The sequence below is a fragment of the Rhinopithecus bieti genome, unplaced genomic scaffold (assembly GCF_001698545.2).
Source record: "Rhinopithecus bieti isolate Rb0 unplaced genomic scaffold, ASM169854v2 scaffold_81727, whole genome shotgun sequence".
Classification (NCBI taxonomy): domain Eukaryota; kingdom Metazoa; phylum Chordata; class Mammalia; order Primates; family Cercopithecidae; genus Rhinopithecus; species Rhinopithecus bieti.
In genome coordinates, this window is record NW_016834786.1 from 370028 (window position 1) to 389669 (window position 19642).

A 19642-nucleotide genomic window follows, 5' to 3' on the forward strand; every position below is an offset into this window, starting at 1 on the left:
AAAAGAGAAAAAATTTGCACGGACGTTTCTTAGACAGTGCCTCTCTTTTTTTTTTCTTTTGAGACCGAGTCTCGCTCAGTCGCCCAGGCTGGAGTGCAGTGGTGCGATCTCGGCTTGCCGCAAGCTCTGCCTTCTGGGTTCATGCCATTCTCCTGCCTCAGCCTCCCTAGTAGCTGGGACTACAGGCGCCCACCACCGCACCTGGCTAATTTTTTGCATATTTAGTAGAGATGAGGTTTCACTGTATCGGCCAGGATGGTCTTGATCTCCTGACCTCATGATCCACCTGCCTCAGCCTCCCAAAGTGCTGAGATTACAGGTGTGAGCCACTGCGCCCGCCTGTTTTTGTTTTGTTTGTTTTTTGTTTTTGAGATGGAGTCTCATACTGTCACCCAGGATGGAGTGCAGTGGCACAATCTCAGCTCAGTGCAACCTCCGCCTCCCAGGTTCAGGCAATTCTCTTGCCTCAGCCTCCTGAGTAGCTAGGATTAACAGGTACATGCCACCACAGCTGGCTAATTTTTGTACTTTTAGTAGACATGGGGTTTCACCATGTTGGCCAGGCTGGTCTCAAACTCCTGACCTCAAGTGATCTGCCCTCCTTGGCCTCCCACAGTGTTGGGATTACAGGTGTGAGCCCTGCACCCGGCTTTTTTTTTTTGATATGGAGTTTTGCTCTTCTTTCCCAGGGCTGGAGTGCAATGGTGCAATCTTGACTCAATGCAACCTCCGCCTCCCAGATTCAAGCGATTCTCCAGCCTCAGCCTCCTGGGTAGCTGGGATTACAGGTGTGCGCCACCACACCTGGCAAATTTTTTTGTATTTTTAGTAGAGATGGGGTTTCACCATGTTGGCCAAGCTGCTCTCGCACTCCTAACCTCAAGTGATCTGCCTGCCTTGGCCTCCGAAAGTGCTGAAATTACAGGTGTGAGCCACCACGCCCGGCCCAATTTTCTTGATGTTCTGAACAAAAGGTATTCGGCTTTGTAAGAGCAGAACTACCAAAGGAGAAACTTCTGTATGAAAAAATGCTGCACTTTAGTATTCAGTACTGATGGATTCTGGAAAGGAGGGTGGGAAATCATATTTTTAAATAAAAATACTGGCTGGGTATGGTGGCTCATGCCTGTAATCCTAGCACTTTGGGAGGCCAAGACGGGCGGATGACCTGAGGTCAGGAGTGCGAGAGCAGCTTGGCCAACACGGTAACTGTCTCTACCAAAAATTCAAAAAAATTAGCTGGGGTTGGTGGTGCACGCCTGTAATTCCAGTTGCTCGGGACGCTGAGGCAGGAGAATCACTTGAACGCAGGAGGCAGAGGTTACAGTGAGCCGAGGCTGTGCCATTGCACTCCAACCTGGTGAACAAGAACAAAACTCTATCTCAAAATAAATTAATTAAAAATAAAAACACTTCTAATGACAATCATAGATATAATCACTTTTGGTAAAAAGTTTCAATCAGGCAAGCCGCATGGTATTTTCATTACAAAATTCCCCAACAAGAGGTAGTTCCCCAGGTCCACAGGCAAAATAGGCTCTGCCTATTCCCTTTCTTAACCTAAGAGCTTTTCACCTATGGACATAAAACTTATTCTACACTCCTAAAAACATAATAAATTAGCCAAGAAAATGAAAATTATTAAGCCTAGTGTTTGTGAGAAATTCAGAGAGACATCATAAGTTGATCAAACTTTTTTTTTTTTTTTTTTTTGAGACAGAGTCTTGCTCTGTCGCCCAGGATGAAATGCAGTCGCACAATCTTGACTCACTGCAGCCTCTGTTTTCTGGGTTCAAGCAATTCTCCTGCCTCAGCCTACCAAGTAGCTGGGATTACAAGTGTGTGCCAATGTAATTTTTTTATTTTTTTGTTTTTTTGTTTTTTTTTGGAGATGGAGTCTCACTGTTGCCCAGGCTGGAGCGCAGCAGTGCGACCTTGGCTCACTGCAACCTCTGCCTCCCAGGTTCAAGCCATTTTCCTGTCTCAGCCTCCCGAGCAGCTGGAATTACAGGCGTGCACCACCAACCCCAGCTCATTTTTTTGTATTTTTAATAGAGACAGGATTTCACCATGTTGGCCAGGCTGGTCTAGAACTCCTGACCTCAGGTGATTCACCCGCTTCAGGCTCCCAAAGTGCTGGGATTACAGGCGTGAGCCACCACGCCCGGCCTTTTGTATTTTCAGTAGAGACAGGGTTTCACCATGTTGCCAGGCTGGTCTCAAACTCTTGACCTCAGGTGAGCCACCTCCCTCAGCCTCCCATAGTGTTGGGATTACAGGCGGCAGCCACAGTGGCTGCCTAGATCCCATATATCTTAAGTGACATTTGGCAACAGGTTCCAAGAGCTACAAAACTCAAGTTTTTTTATACAGTCTCATCTTTGAGGCTAAAATAACAAGACATAACTCCAAAAAAACTTTGCTCAAAGCTTCTGGTGGCTTGCTTTAAACAACTAAAATTTGTAAACACTCAAATGCTCGCAAACAGTGGACTGGCAAAGCAAATTATAGGACATACCTGATTTATTACCATTTTGTGATCAATCAGACTATTATGAATCACATGAAATATTACTAAAGGGATTAAAAATAATGCTAAAGGAATAAAAGCAAGTCATAAAATACACACAAAATTTAATTAAACCTCAGAAAATACAGAGTATATACTGCTAACAGGCATGAAGTTAGAATAACACTGAAAATAAACGTTCACATTATCAGGTAAAATTGCTTTATCTCAGAAAAATCTTAGAGGCGGGGTGCAGTCACTCACCGCTCTAATCCCAGTACTATGGGAGGCTGAGATGAGCGGATCACGAGGTCAGGAGGTCAAGACCAGCCTGGCCAAGATGCTGAAATCCTGTCTCTACTAAAAATACAAACAAAAATTAGCTAGGCATGGTGGCACGCGCCAGTAATCCCAGCTACTAGCAAGGCTGAAGCAGGAGAATTGCTTTAACTTAGGCGACGGAGGTTGCAGTGAGCCAAGATCATGCCACTGCACTCCAGCCTGGGCAACAGAGCAAGACTCCATCTCAAAGTTAAAAAAAAAAAAAAAAGAGAGAGAGAGAAATCTTAAAACAAAACAACAGGATGGTCGTGATGGCTCACATCTATAATCCTAGCATTTTGGGAGGCCAAGTAAGGAGGATCACTTGAGCCTCCTTGAGACCATCCTCAGCAATAGAGTGAGACAATGTCTATATAAAGAAAAAAAAAATGTATTAAAAACAACAACAAAGCTGGCCAGGTGACTCTGACCTATGAGCAGGTACTAAAGAACTCCAAGAATTTAATTTTTTTTTTTTTTTTTTTTTTTTGAGACAGAGTTTCATTCTTGTTGCCCAGGTTGGAGTGCAATGGCGCAATCTTGGCTCACCGCAACCTCTGCCTCCTGGGTTCAAGTGATTTTCCTGCCTCAGCGTCCTGAGTAGCTGGGATTACAGGTATGTGCCACCATGCCCAGTTAGTTTTATATTTTTAGTAGAGACAGGGTTTCTCCATGTTGGTCAGGCTGGTCTTGAACTCCAGACCTCAGGTGATCCACCAGCATCAGCCTCCCAAAGTGCTGGGATTACAGGTGTGAGTCACAGCGCCTGGCCGTTTTTTTCTTTTTTGAGATGGAATCTTACTCTGTCACCCAGGCTGGGGTGCAATGGCGTGGTCTAGCTCACTGCAACCTCCGCCTCCCGGGTCCAAGTGATTCTCCCACCTCAGCCTCGCAAGTAGCTGGGACTACATGTGCGTGCCACCATACCCAGCTAATTTTTTTGTATTTTCAGTAGAGATGGGGTTTCACCATGTTGGCCAGGCTGGTCTTGAACTCCTGACCTTGTGATCCGCCCACCTTGGCCGCCCAAAGTGCGGGATTACATGCGTGGGCCACTGCGCCCGGCCTTGGTGTTTTTTTCTTTGAGATGGAGTCTCGCTCTGTCACCAGGCTGGAGTGCAGTGGCACAATCTTGGTTCACTGCAACCTCCGCCTCCTGGGTTCAAGTGATTCTCTCATCTCAGTCTCCTGAGTAGCTGGGGCTACAGGTGTGTGCCACCACTCCCAGCTAATTTTTGTATTTTTAGTAGAGATGGGGTTTCACCATGTTGGCCAGGCTGGTCTCGATCTCTTGGCCTTGCGATCTGCCTGCCTTAGCCTCCCAAAGTGCTGGGATTACAAGCATGAGCCGCCGTGCCCCGCCTATTTTTAAAATTTTTTTTTTTGACACAGGGTCTCATTATGTCACCTAGGCTAGATTGTAGTGGCATGATCATATAGCTCACTGCAGCCTCGAACTCCTGGGCTCAAGCGATCCTCCTGCTTCAGTCTCCCAAGTAGCTAGGACCACAGGTGATCAGCACGTCCAGCTCATTTTTAATTTTTTTGTAGAGATGGGGGTCTCGGCCAGGCGTGATGGCTCACGCCTATAATCCCAGCACTTTGGGAGGCTGAGGCAAGTAGATTACTTGAGGTCTGGAGTTCCAGACCAACCTGGCCAACATGGCAAACGCTGTCTCTACTGAAAATACGAAAATTAGCTGGGCATGGTGGTGTGGGCCTGTAATCCCAGCTACTTGGTAGGCTGAGGAAGGAGAATCACCGGAACCCAGGAGACAGAGGCTGCAGTGAGCTAAGATCACGCCACTGCACTCCAGCCTAGGCAACAGAGACTCTGACTCAAAAAAAAAAAAAGAAAAAAAGAAAAAAAAAGAGATGAGGGTCTCTCTGCTGCCTAGGCTGGTCTTGAACTCTAGGCTTCAAGTGATCCTCCTAACTCAGCCTCCCAAAGCACTGGGATTACAGGCATGAGCCACCATGCCTGGCAAGAATTTCATTTCTTTAAAAACTCCATTTTGGGGGGTGTTAAAAACTAAGCTCCTGGGCTGGGCACAGAGGCTCATGCCTGTAATCCCAGCACTTTGGAAGGCTAAGGAGGAAAAAAATCACTTAAATTCTGGAGTTGTAAGAACAAGTCCTTGACTACTATTAAGATTAAGATGCGTTGCAGGCTAGGCATGGTGGCTCAGACCTGTGATCACCGCACTTTGGGAGTCCAAGGCAGGTGGATCACTTGAGGTCAGGAGTTCAAGACCAGCCTGGCCAACATGGTGAAACCCTGTCTCTACTAAAAATACAAAAATTAGCCAGTAATCCCAGCTACTCAGGAGGGCCTGGCCAACATGGCGAAACCCCGTCTCTACTGAAAATACAAAAATGAGCCAGTAATCCCAGCTACTCAGGAGGGTGACATAGGATAAATCACTTCAACCTGGGAGACAGAGGTTGCAGTGAGCCAAGATCCCGCCACTGCACTCAAAACTCAAACTCAAACTCAAACTCAAAAAAAAAAAAACAAAAAAGATTTGTTGCTACTTAAAGCCTGAGAATGCATGGTCATTCTTCAGAGCCATAGTTTTTTTTTTTTCTTGTTGAGATGAAGTCTTGCTCTGTCGCCCAGGCTGGAGTGCAGTGGTGTGATCTCAGCTCACTGCAAGATCCACCTCCCAGGTTCACGCCATTCTCCTGCCTCAGCCTCCTGAGTAGCTGGGACTACAGGCGCCCGCCACCTCGCCCGGCTAGTTTTTTGTATTTTTTAGTAGAGACGGGGTTTCACCACGTTAGCCAGGATGGTCTCCATCTCCTGACCTCGTGATCCGCTCGCCTCGGCCTCCCAAAGTGCTGGGATTATAGGTGTGAGCCACTGTACCCAGCCCAGAGCCATAGTTTTTAGCAGTCTTTTTTTGAGAGAGGTGTTGACCCCTCAAACCTCAACGTTCTTACTTACCTTTAAGGGATGATGCCACACAATTTGTATATCAACTACCTATATCAGGCAGTAAATTATTTCTTAGGTATATACCTCTTATGGCTTGAATGTGCCCCTGAAAAGGATGTTTTGGAAACTAAATCCCCAGTGCAATAGTGTTGGGAGGTAGGGGCCTAATGGAAGGTGTTGACATCATGAGAAGACATTCAAACCACAGGAGTAATCAAGGAAGTTTCTCCTAGAAACATTTAAATTTATATTTTGTTTTATGTATTTATTTGAGACAGGTTCTCACTCTGTTGCCCAGGCTGGAGTGCAGTGGCAAAACCTCAGTTCACTGCAACCTCCGCCTCCTGAGTAGTTGTGATTATAGGTGTGCACCACCACGCCCAGCTAATTTTTATGTTTTTAGTAGAGATAGGGTTTCACCATGTTGGCCAGGCTGGTCTCAAACTCCTTAACTCAGGTGATCCGCCTGTCTCAGACTACCAAAGTGCTGAGATTACAGGCGTGAGTCACCGCTCCTGGCTAAATTCTACATATTTTAAATGTGTTAAGTCTCAAATGAAATAACATATGCAGTTTGCAAATACAAAATGGTATAATGTAGTTCTGAAATTTCTCTCATATTCAAATTTTAGCTTTCTAACTAACCCACACTGGGGTGTTTTGTTTGTTTGCTTTTTTTTAGGTGGCAAATGGTAGGAGAGAGGAATAAGCATCTATCATTTTAAGCATCAAATAGTACAAAAGGTTTTCTGAACTGAAAAGAAATTACTACAAATTATAGAGTATTTAATATTAAAACACATTTTACTCTTCCAAGATACACAGAGTGGAGAAAATTAACATTCTTAGCACTTACTATGTCACATCTGGAACTATCTCAGAGATAAAAGATCCATTTTACAGATTAATGAGGTTCAACCCAATTAGTAATTGTCCCAAAGTCTAAGTGTGAATGCCAGAGTGATGAATTGAACCCAGGTTTGTATACAAAACCACTGTTGCAACTACGGCATTCGTTTGTACTTCAAAATATTTAATAAGATCGATTTCCAGGTCCACCAATATTTGTTAGGTAACCAATCAAGCCAGAGTGTTAGAAAAGAAATAGGAGTTGGCATGCCTAATGAACACCAAGCTAGTGGGAGGACCAGAAAACTAGTTATAAAACAGCATCAGGGAAAAAAATAGTAAAAAAGGTTTTGGGTAAAGAAAAACAACAGATTTTGCACTGGTCAAAGTGTATATACATCAACATTCTCTCACAAACAAAAAAATCTTAAATCATATTTTTGGGAGAAATAATGTTAGCAACTGTAAAGCATTCAACAAAACATTCTATGTACAAACCCAACTTGACTTTAATGAAGGACGTGCGAGAAAAAATGTAAAAAACAAAACCAAACCATACCTGTTGCTTTAACAGCTGTGGGTCTAGTGGTCATGACTGGTTTTGGAGGATTCTGAACAACTCTAGGAACCTCCTGCACCGCTTCCTGTTCATCTGGATTAGAAAAAAAAAAAGAAAGAAAACTGTAGTCAGATTCCAGACCAGAGAAAACACTAGAGGTGACAAATCACATCTGGATTAGAAAAAAAAAAAGGAAAACTGTAGTCAGATTCCAGAGAAAACACTAGAGGAGACAAATCAACCGTTCATTTAACCTTTCAGCTCTAGGTTCCACCAATTTAAAAAAAGTGCATTTCGGCTGCGCTCACACCTGTAATCCCAGCACTTTGGTAGGCCAAGACGGGGGCGGGGGGGTGTTACTTGAGGACAGGGGTTCAAGACCAGTCTGACCACCATGGTGAAACCCCATCTCTACTAAAAATACAAAAAAATTAAAAAAATAAGAAGTAGCTGGGCGTGGTGGCACTCGCTTGTAATCCCAGCTACTCCAGAGGCTGAGGCAGGAGGATCGCTTGAACCCAGGAGGGAGGTTACTGCAGCCTGGGCCACAGAGGGTGACTTCATCTCAAAAAAAAAAAAAAGGACATTTTGCTGACCCAAATAATTGGGAGATGATAAACACACGGAGCTGGAATCTTTTTTTTTCTTTTATGAGATGGAGTTTCGCTCTTGTCGCCCAGGCTGGTCAAACTCCTGACCTCAAGTGATCTGCCTACCTCGGCCTCCCAAAGTGCTGGGATTACAGGCATGAGCCACCGCGCCCTGGAGTCTTTCATCTGCCTACAAACTTCAACATCAAGGGAAGGCTCTGATCATGGTAAATAAAAATTATTAATACAGCTTCATGGCCGGACGAGGTGGCTCTCGCCTGTACTGATCGCTTGAGCCCTGGAGTTCGAGACCAGCCCAGGCAACATGAAGAAACTCCGTCTCTACTGAAAATACAAAAATTAGTCGAGCATGGCGGCACGATCCTGTAGTCCCAGCTACCCAGGAGGCTAAGGTGGGAAGACTGCTTGAACCCGGGAGGTGGAGGTTGCAGTGAGCCCAAGATCGCGCCACTGCACTCTAGCCTGGACGACAGACTGAAACCTTGTCTCGAAAATACAAAACAAAACTCTTAAAAAGTTACATCTGCAATACTTACAAATACATACAAAAACAGTAAGTATTCTCCAGGCTATGATAGGACCTTTACAAGACACACCAAACACTGCTACTGGCAGATTTTTTGCAATTAACGACCCAGCGTGATCTCTGAACATCCGAAACGGTGGCGGCTCCTCCCGTGCCTAGCTAGCCCCGCAGTCACTTTAAATCCAAGCACCACTCCGGTGAGAACCACACAAATACTTAGAAACCCACCAGCTCCATTTCTCCAGGAGTTTTGCTAGTGTAGGGATGCTTACTGGCTGGAATATTTAAAAGAGCTTTTTCTAAACGTCTCTATCCCCGTTTTGACAAAACCGAAAGGAGGCAGATGACGTGTGGAAAGGCCTGGTCCACAGTCACAGGCCGCGCACGCGGAAACTCATCCTCACATCCACTCTCTGCATTACCCAAAACCGACCCGGGGCGTTTGGGAGACTCAGGGTGTCCGAACCTCGGTCGTATTTCAAACGTTCCTGGGGCAAGCCCCGCACCAGAGATGGCGCCTCGGGCTTGGCCCGGGCCGAGGGCGCAGAACACGGCCTGGCCCTTCTGCGGCCCGGAGCCCAGGGCCGCCCCGCCTGCAGTCCCGCAGCAGACAGGCCTCAGAAGCCGACCTCGCCCGCCTCCCTCGCTGGGTCTGGCCAGGCGCCCTGAGGAGCCTAGGCCGCAAGCCCTGAGCTCGAGTTCGGGTCCCCCCGCGCACCCTTGCCTTCTGAAGGCGAGTCGTCCGAGGCCGCGGCGGCAGTCAGCGCGGTGGTGGTGGTTGTCGCCGCCGCCGGGGCGGGCTGGCTGGGGACCGCAGCCGTTGAGTCCGGCTCGGTGTCGGGTTCCGGCTCCGGGTCCCGGCCCGGCGTGCTACCCCGAGGACCCGGCGGAGAGAGCTGCAGGATGGGCCTGCGGCCGGGTACCGCTCGGGACTTCTTCCCCATCGCGAGCCCGAGCGCGAGCAGCGAGCGTCGGGAGGCCGAGAGGGGCGGGCGCTGGGCGCCGGGCACTGCGACGCGCAATCAATATTCATGCACCGCGACACCGCCTCCAGCCCGGATCCGCTTTCAACCGGCCGAGCGCGCGCTTGCGCAAGCGCCTCGGGCCCCTCGGTTCTTCTGGCTCCTAGTCACCGGGAGAAAGGGCGGGCTTACCCACGGCGCTAGGTGATTGGCTGTTTTGACCCAGAGAAGGGACCCGTGGCCAATGGAAAAGGAAAAAGGATGAGTGTCCAGCCAATAGTGGGGTAGAGCCTGAATTAGAATGACTTCCCCACTTCCGTCGGGTTCCACCCATGCGCTTTCCCGGAGCCTTTTCTTTACTCTCTTGTCCTCCATCTTGTGGCTATTCTCGGTCGAGCGTTCCATGTTGTTTGTCTTCTAGAAAGGTGTGCTTCTGGGCCGAGCGCGCTCACGCCTGTAATGCCAACACTTTGGGAGGCCGAGGCGGGTGGATCACGAGGTCAGGAGTTCAAGACCAGCTTGTCCAAGGTGGTGAAACCCCGTCTGTAATAAAAGTACAAAAAGAGTAGCCGGGCGCGGTGGCAGGCGCCTGTAATCCTAGCTAATCGGGAGACTGAGGCAGGCAAATCGCTTGAACCGGCGGCAGAGGTTGCAGTGAGCCGATATCGCGCCACTGCACCCCACCCTGGGCGACAGAGTGAGACTGTCAAAAAAAAAGGAAAAAAAGAAAGGTGTGCTGTTTTCCGGGCCCTTCCCCAAGTTTCGCCCTGATTATCGTGGCTTACTTTGGGTATAGTATTGACCATTAAATAATAGAGCAGTGGGTCTTTTAGAAGCTTTTGTAATTTCTTACAGTCCAAATAGATGTCTCATTTTCTCGCTTATTAGCTGGGAAAAAACACGAGATATTCCACTACCTACAAGGAAAAAGCCTAAAATTGTTGGGATGGAATACAGGAACCTTACCAGTTTTGTACCACTACCATCGTCAACCTGCTTTAATTAATTTACCCTTTAACACTGTCCCCTCTCCTGTCTCCTCTACCTGTGGAGCCCGCCACTTGGAGCATCACCTCCCTGTTTTCCTTTGCACTGAATGGAATGATTGCTGCATCACATGATGGAAGTCTTTTATTCTTTCATCAAGGCGCAATGCAGACGCAGTGCAGGCGTGACTTCTCCTGCCCAGCCGCTTCCTGGCACTTGCCATCTTGTTGACATCCGTCTCCCCTCTAAACTAAGGAATGCGAGTGGTATTTATTTTTATATCCGTCTCCCCCCTAAACTAAGGAATGTGAGTGGTATTTATTTTTATATCCGCAGCAGCTCAGTTCCCACTAAAAATATCTCATACTGAGCTCCACGTGTCAGTCACCAAGCACTTTACACGTAGAATTGCATTTGATTCCCTTTTAAAATGATTATTTCTATTTTTATTTTTAAAAGTGTCTTGCTCTGTCATCCAGGTTGGGGTAACGTGGCATGTTCATAGCTCACTGCAGTCTCAAACTCCTGGGCTAAACCCATCCTCTTGCCTCAACTTACCGTGTAGCTAGGACTACAGTGGTGTGTGCCACCATGCCTGGCTAACTTTTTTTTTTTTTTTTTTGAGACGGTGTCTCGCTTAGTCGCCTGGGCTGGAGTGCAATGGTGCAATTTCAACTTACTGCAGCTTCTGCCCTCCAGGTTCAGGCGACTCTCCTGCCTCAGCCTCCTGAGTAGTTGAGATAACAGGTGTCCACCGCCAAGCCTGGCTAATTTTTTTATTTTTAGTATAGACACAGTTTTGCCATATTGGTCAGGCTGGTCTCAAACTCCCGACCTCAGGTGATGCACCTGCCTTGGCCTCCCAAAGCACTGGAATTACAGGCATGAGCCACCGTGCCCGGCCTAATTTTTTAATTTTAATTTTAATTAATTTATTTTTGAGAGAGTTTAGCTGTGTTGCCAGGCTGGAGTGCAGTGGCATGATCTTGGCTCACTGCAGTCTTTGCCTCCCAGGTTCAAGCGATTCCCCTGCCTCAGCCTCCTGAGTAACTGGGACTACAGGCGTGCACCACCTTGCCTGGCTAACTTTTCGTATCTTAGTAGAGACGGGGTTTCATCATATTGGCCAGGCTGGTCTAGATCTCCTGACCTCATGAGCTGTCCGCCTCGGCCTCCCAAAGTGCTGAGATTACAGATTTTTATTTTGTATACAGAGTCGCCCAGGTTGGAGAGCAGTGGCACGATCTTGGCTCACTGCAACCTCCACCTCGTGGGTTCAAGTGATTCTCCCACCTCAGCCTCCCAAGTAGTTGGGACAACAGGCGCATGCCACCAGCCCCACTAATTTTTGTATTTTTAGTAGAGACGAGGTTTCACCATGTTGGCCAGGCTGGTCTTGAACTCCTGACCTCAAGTGATCTTCCTGCCTCCGCCTCCCAAAGTGCTGGGATTACAGGCGTGAGCCACCGTGCCTGGCCTAATTTTTTTTTTTCAGAGGGAGTTTTGTTCTTGTCACCCAGGCTGGCGTGCAATGGCACGATCTCAGCTCAATGCAACTTCTGCCTCCCGGGTTCAAGCAATTCTCCTCCCTCAGCCTCCTGAGTAGCTGGAATAACAGGCGCCCGCCACCAAACCCTACTAATTTTTTGTATTTTTAGTAGAGATGGGGTTTCACCATGTTGGCCAGGCTGGGCTCAAACTCCTGACTTCAGGTAATCCACCTGCCTCGGCTTCCAAGAGTGCTAGGATTACAGGTGTGAGCCACTGTGCCTGGCCCCAAGAATTTGCTGTTTTAAAGCTGTTAGCAATTTTCTACTTTATTTAATGAGAGACACAGTAAAATAAGGAGTTTTGTATAGGAACTTTGAAGCCAAACATCTGGATTGAAACTTTTCTTCAGCACCTTCCAGATATGAAGGCTTAGACAAGTTTCTTAACATCCCTAAACTTGTTTCTGCAACCACAAAATGCATTAGTACTAGTATCCATAGATCCATAGGGTTGTGAAGTTTAAATTGTATCATAGTTTTTTTTTTTGTTTTTTGAGACGGAGTCTTGCTCAGTCACCAGGCTGGAGTGCAATGGCATGATCTCGGCTCACTGCAACCTCCGCCTCCCGGGTTCAAGTGATTCTCCTGCCTTAGCCTCCCGAATAGCTGGGACTCCAGGTGCGTGCCACCACGTCCAGATAATTTTTGTATTTTTAGTAGAGACAGGGTTTCCCCATGTTGGCCAGGTTGGTCTCAAACTCCTGACCTCAGGTGATCCGCCCACCTCGGCCTCTGAAAGTGCTGGGATTACAGGCGTAAGCCACCATGCCGGCCTGTATCATAGTTCTAAGACCTTTGCATTGCACCTGGAAAAAAATAAATACTGGTAGCTGTGGAGTCCTAATAAGGGAAAAGGAGTCAGGCTGGCAGTAGGGGAGAACGAAAAGAAAAAGTAGATAAGCTCTAAGTCTGCCTTTCTTCATGATCCAGGACATATAGTCCTCCTGTGCAAGTAACTCACAATCTTCCTATGCCCAACTTATCACCAGAACCTTGGCTGATAGAAAAATGCAAGTTAGCTCAGTGCAACCTTGGCATTATCAAATACTGCATGTAGCCCTCTCCAGCATAAGCACCATTCTGTAAAATCCCCAGCAAGCATTTGTCTCCTTGCGGTCAGCTCCTCTCTTAGTGACCTGCCCGTTGCATCCTTGGCATGTATTTTTATACTATCTGCCTTTGTTTACCTGTCTTGGTAAGTTCCTTTACCGCCTCTGCAACACTGCCCCAATTAGTTGTTACCTGACAGCAGCTATTATTACTATTAACGATCCTTTTGTCTACACAAAAGTCCAGGTAATATTATAAAACTGGTTGGAACTAAGTTGAGATTATGAGCTCAACCAAAATGTATAGAAATGTGAAAGGCTGTTTTCCTTGGGGGAAACATGCATTTCTGGAGGTGATGGTTATTTATGCTTATACCAAGGGTTCTCAGCCATCTGGAGGGCATTAAAGTGATATAAAAATCCGAACCAGTTGGAGTGGGGTGGGAGTGCAGGACCTATATCAATGTACTTTATTTTATTTATTTATTTATTTATTTTGTTTTATTTTATTTATTTATTTATTTTTTGAGACAGAGTCTCGCTCTGTCGCCCAGGCTGGAGTGCAGTGGCCGGATCTCAGCTCACTGCAAGCTCCGCCTCCCGGGTTCACGCCATTCTCCTGCCTCAGCCTCCCGAGTAGCTGGGACTACAGGCGCCCGCCACCTCGCCCGGCTAATTTTTTGTATTTTTTTAGTAGAGACGGGGTTTCATCATGTTAGCCAGGATGGTCTCGATCTCCGCCCGTCTCGGCCTCCCAAAGTACTGGGATTACAGGCTTGAGCCACCACGCCCGGCCAATGTACTTTATTTTAATGTAATTATTTGAAACAGGGTCTTGCTCTGTTGCCCAGGCTGGAGTACAATGGCATGATCATGGCTCACTGCAGCCTTTTTCTCTTGAGGCTCAAGGGAGCCTCTCACCTCAGCCTCCCGAGTAGCTGAGACTACAGGTGCATGCCACCAATCCCAGCTAATTTTTTATTTTTGGTAGAGATAGGGTTTTGCCATGTTGTCTGTGCTGGTCTGGAACTCCTGGGTTCAAGCCGTCCGCCCATCTCAGTCTCCCAAAGCATTGGGATTACAAGCGTGAGCCATTGCACTTTGCCAGTTTATGTATTATTTTGAGATGGAGTTTCATGCTTGTCGCCCAGGCTGGAGTGCAATGGTGCAATCTCAGCTCACTGCAACCTCTGCCTCCTGGGTTCGAGCGATTCTCCTTCCTCAGCCTCCCAAGTAGCTGAGATTACAGGTGTGCGCCACCACGCCTGGCTAATTTTTGTATTTTTAGTAGAGATGGGGTTTCACCATGTTGGCCATGGCTGGTCTCAAACTCCTGAACCTCAGGTGATCCACCTGCCTCAGCCTCCCAAAGTGCTGGAATTACAGCCGTGAGCTACCATGCCCGGCTGCCTGTTTATTTTTAAGTAAAGACAGGGTCTTGTTTTGTTTCCCAGGATAGACTCAAACTGTTGGCCTCAAGCCATCTACCTTAGCCTCCCAAAGTGCTGGGATTATAGTTGTGATGAACTGCAACCAGCTTGCTTTTTTAAAAAGCTCCTTAGATTATTCTAATGCTTAGCCAGAGTTGATAACCATTGGCTTTTTTCCCTAGCTTATTTGAGGCATAATTGATAAAAATTGTATATATTTAAGGTATATAATGTGATTTGATGTACATATACATAGTGAAATGATTACCACAATCAGTTATTCAATAAACTTTATAGGAGGGTGGATGGGCACGGTGGCTTACGCCTGTAATCCCGTAATCCCAGCACTTTGGCAGGCCGAGGCAGGCAGATCACAAGGTCAAGAGATTGAGACCATCCTGGCCAATATGGTGAAACCTCGTCTCTACTAAAAATACAAAAATTAGCTGGGTGTGGTTGCGTGTGCCTATAGTCCCAGCTACTCTCGGGAGGCTGAGACAGGAGAATCACTTGGACCTGGGAGGTGGAGGTTGCAGTGAGCCGAGATCACACCATTGCACTCCAGCCTGGCAACAGTGTAATCCCAGCACTTCGGGAGGCAGAGGCAGGTGGATCACCTAAGGTCTGGAGTTCAAGACCAGCCTGACCAATGTGGTGAAACACCGTCTCTACTAAAAATACAAAAATTAGCCGGGTGTGGTGGCATGCAGCTGTAATCTCAGGTACTCAGGAAGCTGAGGCAGGAGACTCGCTTAAACCTGGGAGGCGGAGATTGCAGTGAACTAAGATCACGCCATTGCACTCCAGCCTGGGCGACAAGAGCAAAACTCCGTCTAAAAAAAAAAATTTACAGGAAGCCATTATTTTGGACTGAGCTCCTGTACCAGGCCCCAACAGGCCATACCCAAATGGAGTTACTCATGCTAGAGTTCCATATCATTAAACTAAAATGAAGTTGTTTGGCTGGACACGATGGTTCATGCCTGTAATCCCAGCACTTTGGGAGGCTGAGGTGGGAGGATCACTTGAGTTCAGGATTTCAAGACCAGCCTGGGCAACATAGCAAGACCCCATCTCTATTAAAAAAAAAAAAAAATTAAGTTGTTTATGTCACCGTCTAGGAAATCAAGAGACAGATAACAGCCAAGTCCCCAAACAGGCCAGCTTTAGTCAGCATAAGGAAATCCCCTCTGTTTTAACCTTTACAAGGAAAGTAACTTTGAAACCATCTCCAGCCTGTTCAACATGGCAAAACTCCATCTCTACAAAAAATAATAAAAATTCATCTGTAGTCCCAGCTACTCTGAAGGCTGAAGCAGGAGAATCAATTGAGCCCTGGAGGTCCAGGCTGTAATGAGCCATGATTGTGCCATTGCCATCCATCTGGGATGTGAGAACAAGACCTTGCCTAAATAAAAAAGGAAGCCACCAAGCTGTGTTTTTTTTTTTTTTTGGAGACGGAGTCTTGCTCTGCCGCCCAGGCTGGAGTGCAGTGGCCGGCTCTCAGCTCACTGCAAGCTCCGCCTCCCGGGTTCACGCCATTCTCCTGTCTCAGCCTCCCGAGTAGCTGGGACTACAGGCGCCCGCCTCGTCGCCCGGCTAGTTTTTTGTATTTTTAGTAGAGACGGGGTTTCACCGTATTAGCCAGGATGGTCTCGATCTCCTGACCTCATGATCCGCCCGTCTTGGCCTCCCAAAGTGCTGGGATTACAGGCTTGAGCCACCGCGCCCGGCCCCAAGCTGTGTTTTGTTGTTTTCTGCTTTCCTTAGCCCGTTTCTGTCTATAAGACCAACCTCCTCTGTTTAGCTTGTTGGAACATTCATTCTATTTTATGGAAGGAAGTGTTGCCCAATTCACACAAGTGATAAATAAAAGCTAATTAAGATCTTTAGGCTAGTAGACACAGTGGCTCATGCCTATAATTGCAGCACTTTGGGAGGCTGAGGTGGGCGGATCACAAGGTCAAGAGTTCGAGACCAGCCTGGCCAACATGGTGAAATCCCATCTCTACTAAGAATACAAAAATTAGCCGAGTGTGGTGGTGCACACCTGTAGTCCCAGCTACTCCAGAGGCTGAGGCAGGAGAATTGCTTGAACCCGGGAGGTGGAGCTGGCAGTGAGCCATGATCGCTCCACTCCCATCCAGCCTGGGTGACAGATCAAGACTCCATCTAGAAAAACAAATCTTTAAATTTGTTGCAGTTTGTCTTTTGACAAAGTTAATTAACATATCCATCACCTCATATAGTTACCTTTTGGTTTGTATATGGTGAGAAGCCTTAAGATATATTATCTTAGCAAATTTCAAGTGTACAATACAGTATGATTAAGTATAGTAATCATACTTATGTAAGTAAGTGCAGGTCTGGTGGCTCGCCACTTGGAGAGCCCCAAAACAACAGCAAGGTATGGTAGAAAGAAATTTACCAAAACTAGCAATGGGGAAATGGCTAGATTCATATCCAAAGGAACCACTTCAAATTTCTGGGGAGAAGGCAAGGGTTTAAAAAGGGAAACGGTATTGGTGGCATGCAGGAGCTGTGCTGAGTACAAGGTCCGTGTGTCTCATTTTGGTGGCTATCTTGGCTCTCAGTCACCTGGAATGCAGGCACTGGTGTCATCTCAACAATGGCCAGGTGGTATTGTAGACTAACTACCTCGAGGTAATCTCTGGATTTTTGCAACTGGGTCTCCATGCTTGATCTCGAGATTAGCCCCTGGGTAAGCACATAATTAGATATAAGCATGCAGTTAGATAAATGTGCATGGTATAATGGAGTGTATGGTGAGAAAGGGAGGAACATATTTCAAAGAAAGTACATTTCGGCCGGGCGCGGTGGCTCAAGCCTGTAATCCCAGCACTTTGGGAGGCCGAGACGGGCGGATCACGAGGTCAGGAGATCGAGACCATCCTGGCTAACACGGTGAAACCGCGTCTCTACTAAAATACAAAAAACTAGCCGGGCGAGGTGGCGGGCGCCTGTAGTCCCAGCTACTCGGGAGGCTGAGGCAGGAGAATGGCGTGAACCCGGGAGGGGAGCTTGCAGTGAGCTGAGATCCGGCCACTGCACTCCAGCCTGGGCGACAGAGCGAGACTCCCGTCTCAACAAAAAAAAAAAAAAGAAAGTACATTTCAAGGCTATATTTTAAGACTAAGGAGAAGAAAAAAAGATTTCTGCAGTAAGCTTCAAGGTTACATATTGAAACTAGGGAAAAAAGAAAAAATAAAAAAAGGTATAAAATGCATTTTTCAGGCTAGACTGGTTATGAAACTGTCTTTGCAAAAGTCTTAACTCAGAAAATGATGACAGTGAAAGGTGTCAGACCTAACTGACCCTATCGTGCTTCTAACCTCTCAACTGTCCTTGTTCATTCATTCCTAGGCACAGGCCAAAATACCTTTGGGAAGGAATTTAGTGTATAGTTTATGTAACAGTCCTTCCCAAAAAGGTAAACTGTTCTTGTAAAACAAATGAAACGCCACCAGCCATAAAGTGAGATGAGAGGGCCTGGATTTCTAAATATTACCAGCCATTTTTCTGGAGGTCATAAGATTTGAAACTTCCCTAATTATTCTTGAAGGTAACATCACTATTGTGAACCTAAAATGGGCCTTTTGAGATGTCTTTTCAGATTTTTCATTTCTCTCAACCAGATGGCCCCACCTGGACCTGCCAACCAGTTCTGTGCACCCCCCACAAGAACTGACTCAGCAGAAGAGAACAGCTTTGACTCCCTATGAGCTCATCCCCAAGCCAAACAATCAGCACTCCTGATTCACTGGCCCCCTACCCACCAAATTCTCCTTAAAAACTCTGATCCCTGAGTTTTCGGGGAGACTGATTTGAGTAATAATAAAACTGCAGTCTCCCGCATAGCTGGCTCTGCGTGAATTACTCTTTTTTTTTTTTTTTGAGACAATTTCACTCTTGTTGCCCATCCTGGAGTGCAGTGGCGCAATCTCGGCTCACTGCAACCTCCGCCTCCCAGGTTTAAGCTATTCTTCTGCCTCAGCCTCCTGAGTAGCTGGGATTATAGACGCACACCACCACACCTGGCGGGGTTTTTTTTTTTTTTTTTTAAGTAAAGGCCCAGGGTTTCACCATGTTGATCAGGTTAGTCTCAAACTCCTGATCTCGTGATCTGCCTGTCTTGGCCTCCCAAAGTGCTGGGATTACAGGCGTGAGCCACTGCACCCTGCACTGCACAACTGTTTCTCTGTTGCAATTCCCCTGTAATCCCAGCACTTTGGGAGGCTGAGGTGGGCAGATCACCTGAGGTTAGGAGTTCAAGACCAGCCTGCCCAACGTGGAAAACCCTCGTCTCTACTAAAAATACAAAATTAGCCAGGCATGGTGGCACATGCCTGTAATCCCAGCTTCTCGGGAAGCTGAGGCAGGAGAATCACTTGAACCCAAGAGGCAGAGGTTGCAGTGAGCTGAGATCGTGCCGCTGTACTCCAGCGTAGGTAACAAGAGTGAAACTCGGTCTGACAAAAAAAAAAAAAGCAGACTCAAAGCTGTGAGAAAAGTGAAGTGGAAGGATGGGGGCATGCTCTGCTCTGGTTGGGACTCAAAATGAGGAAGGTAGAAGACAATGGACAGAAGAGCTGGGCTGGGTTGAGCATGCGTTCTAGGCCTTGAACCTAAACAAGCACAGGAAAAGCTGGTCAGCATCTTGTGAACTGCCACCATGGAAACCACTGCATTGATCAGCAACACCAACGGTGTGTGTGTGTGTGGGAGGGGGGGAGTTTCTGGAATAGGGCTAGTCTCTCACTACTTCTTGCTCTCCAGAGATGGCTACAATAGGGTTTTGTCTCACTGTCGCCCAGGCTGGAGTGCAGTGGCATGCTCAAGGCTCACTGCAACCTCTGCCTCCCAGACTCAAGTCATCTTTCTGCCTCAGTCCCTGTAGTAGTTGGGACTACAAGTACGCACCACCACGACCAGATAATTTTTTTTTTTGAAAGATGTGGTTTTGCCATGTTGGTCTTGAACTCCTGATCTCAAGTGATCCGCCTGTCTCAGCTTCCCAAAGTTCTGGGATTATAGGAGTGAGCCACCACACCTGGCCCTTGATGTTTTCATACTATGGGTTATGATCCATTAGTCACTCATGAAAACATCAGGATACACAGTAGGTGAGGATACAAATTCTGTGAAACTTTTGTTTATATATGTGTATATAGGTCAAAATGTCTTTCTTCCTGTTGTTGAAAGCCACAGGTTTAGAGAGCTGGGAGGACGGGGCTCTCCCAGTCCCTAATTGCACCAAATGCCTCACATTAATCATAGTAGAGCTAAAATGAAAAAAAAGAATCACACACCTCAGCATCTACCAACAGTAC

The 19642-nt window shown here is 47.0% G+C and overlaps 1 protein-coding gene across 1 annotated transcript in view; it reads right to left on the reverse strand.

Moving 5' to 3' along the window:
* The window catches only part of FNBP4 (formin binding protein 4), a 57161-nt gene extending 47748 nt beyond the window's left edge, over nucleotides 1-9413 (reverse strand). Inside the window, exons 1-2 of the mRNA XM_017865729.1 lie at nucleotides 9032-9413; nucleotides 7177-7269 (exon numbers count right to left, since the gene is read on the reverse strand). Of these exons, the coding sequence (XP_017721218.1) occupies nucleotides 7177-7269; nucleotides 9032-9257 (319 nt within the window). The 5' untranslated portion in view covers nucleotides 9258-9413. The remainder of the gene's footprint in view (nucleotides 1-7176; nucleotides 7270-9031) is intronic.
* Between the last annotated feature and the right edge of the window lie 10229 nt (nucleotides 9414-19642).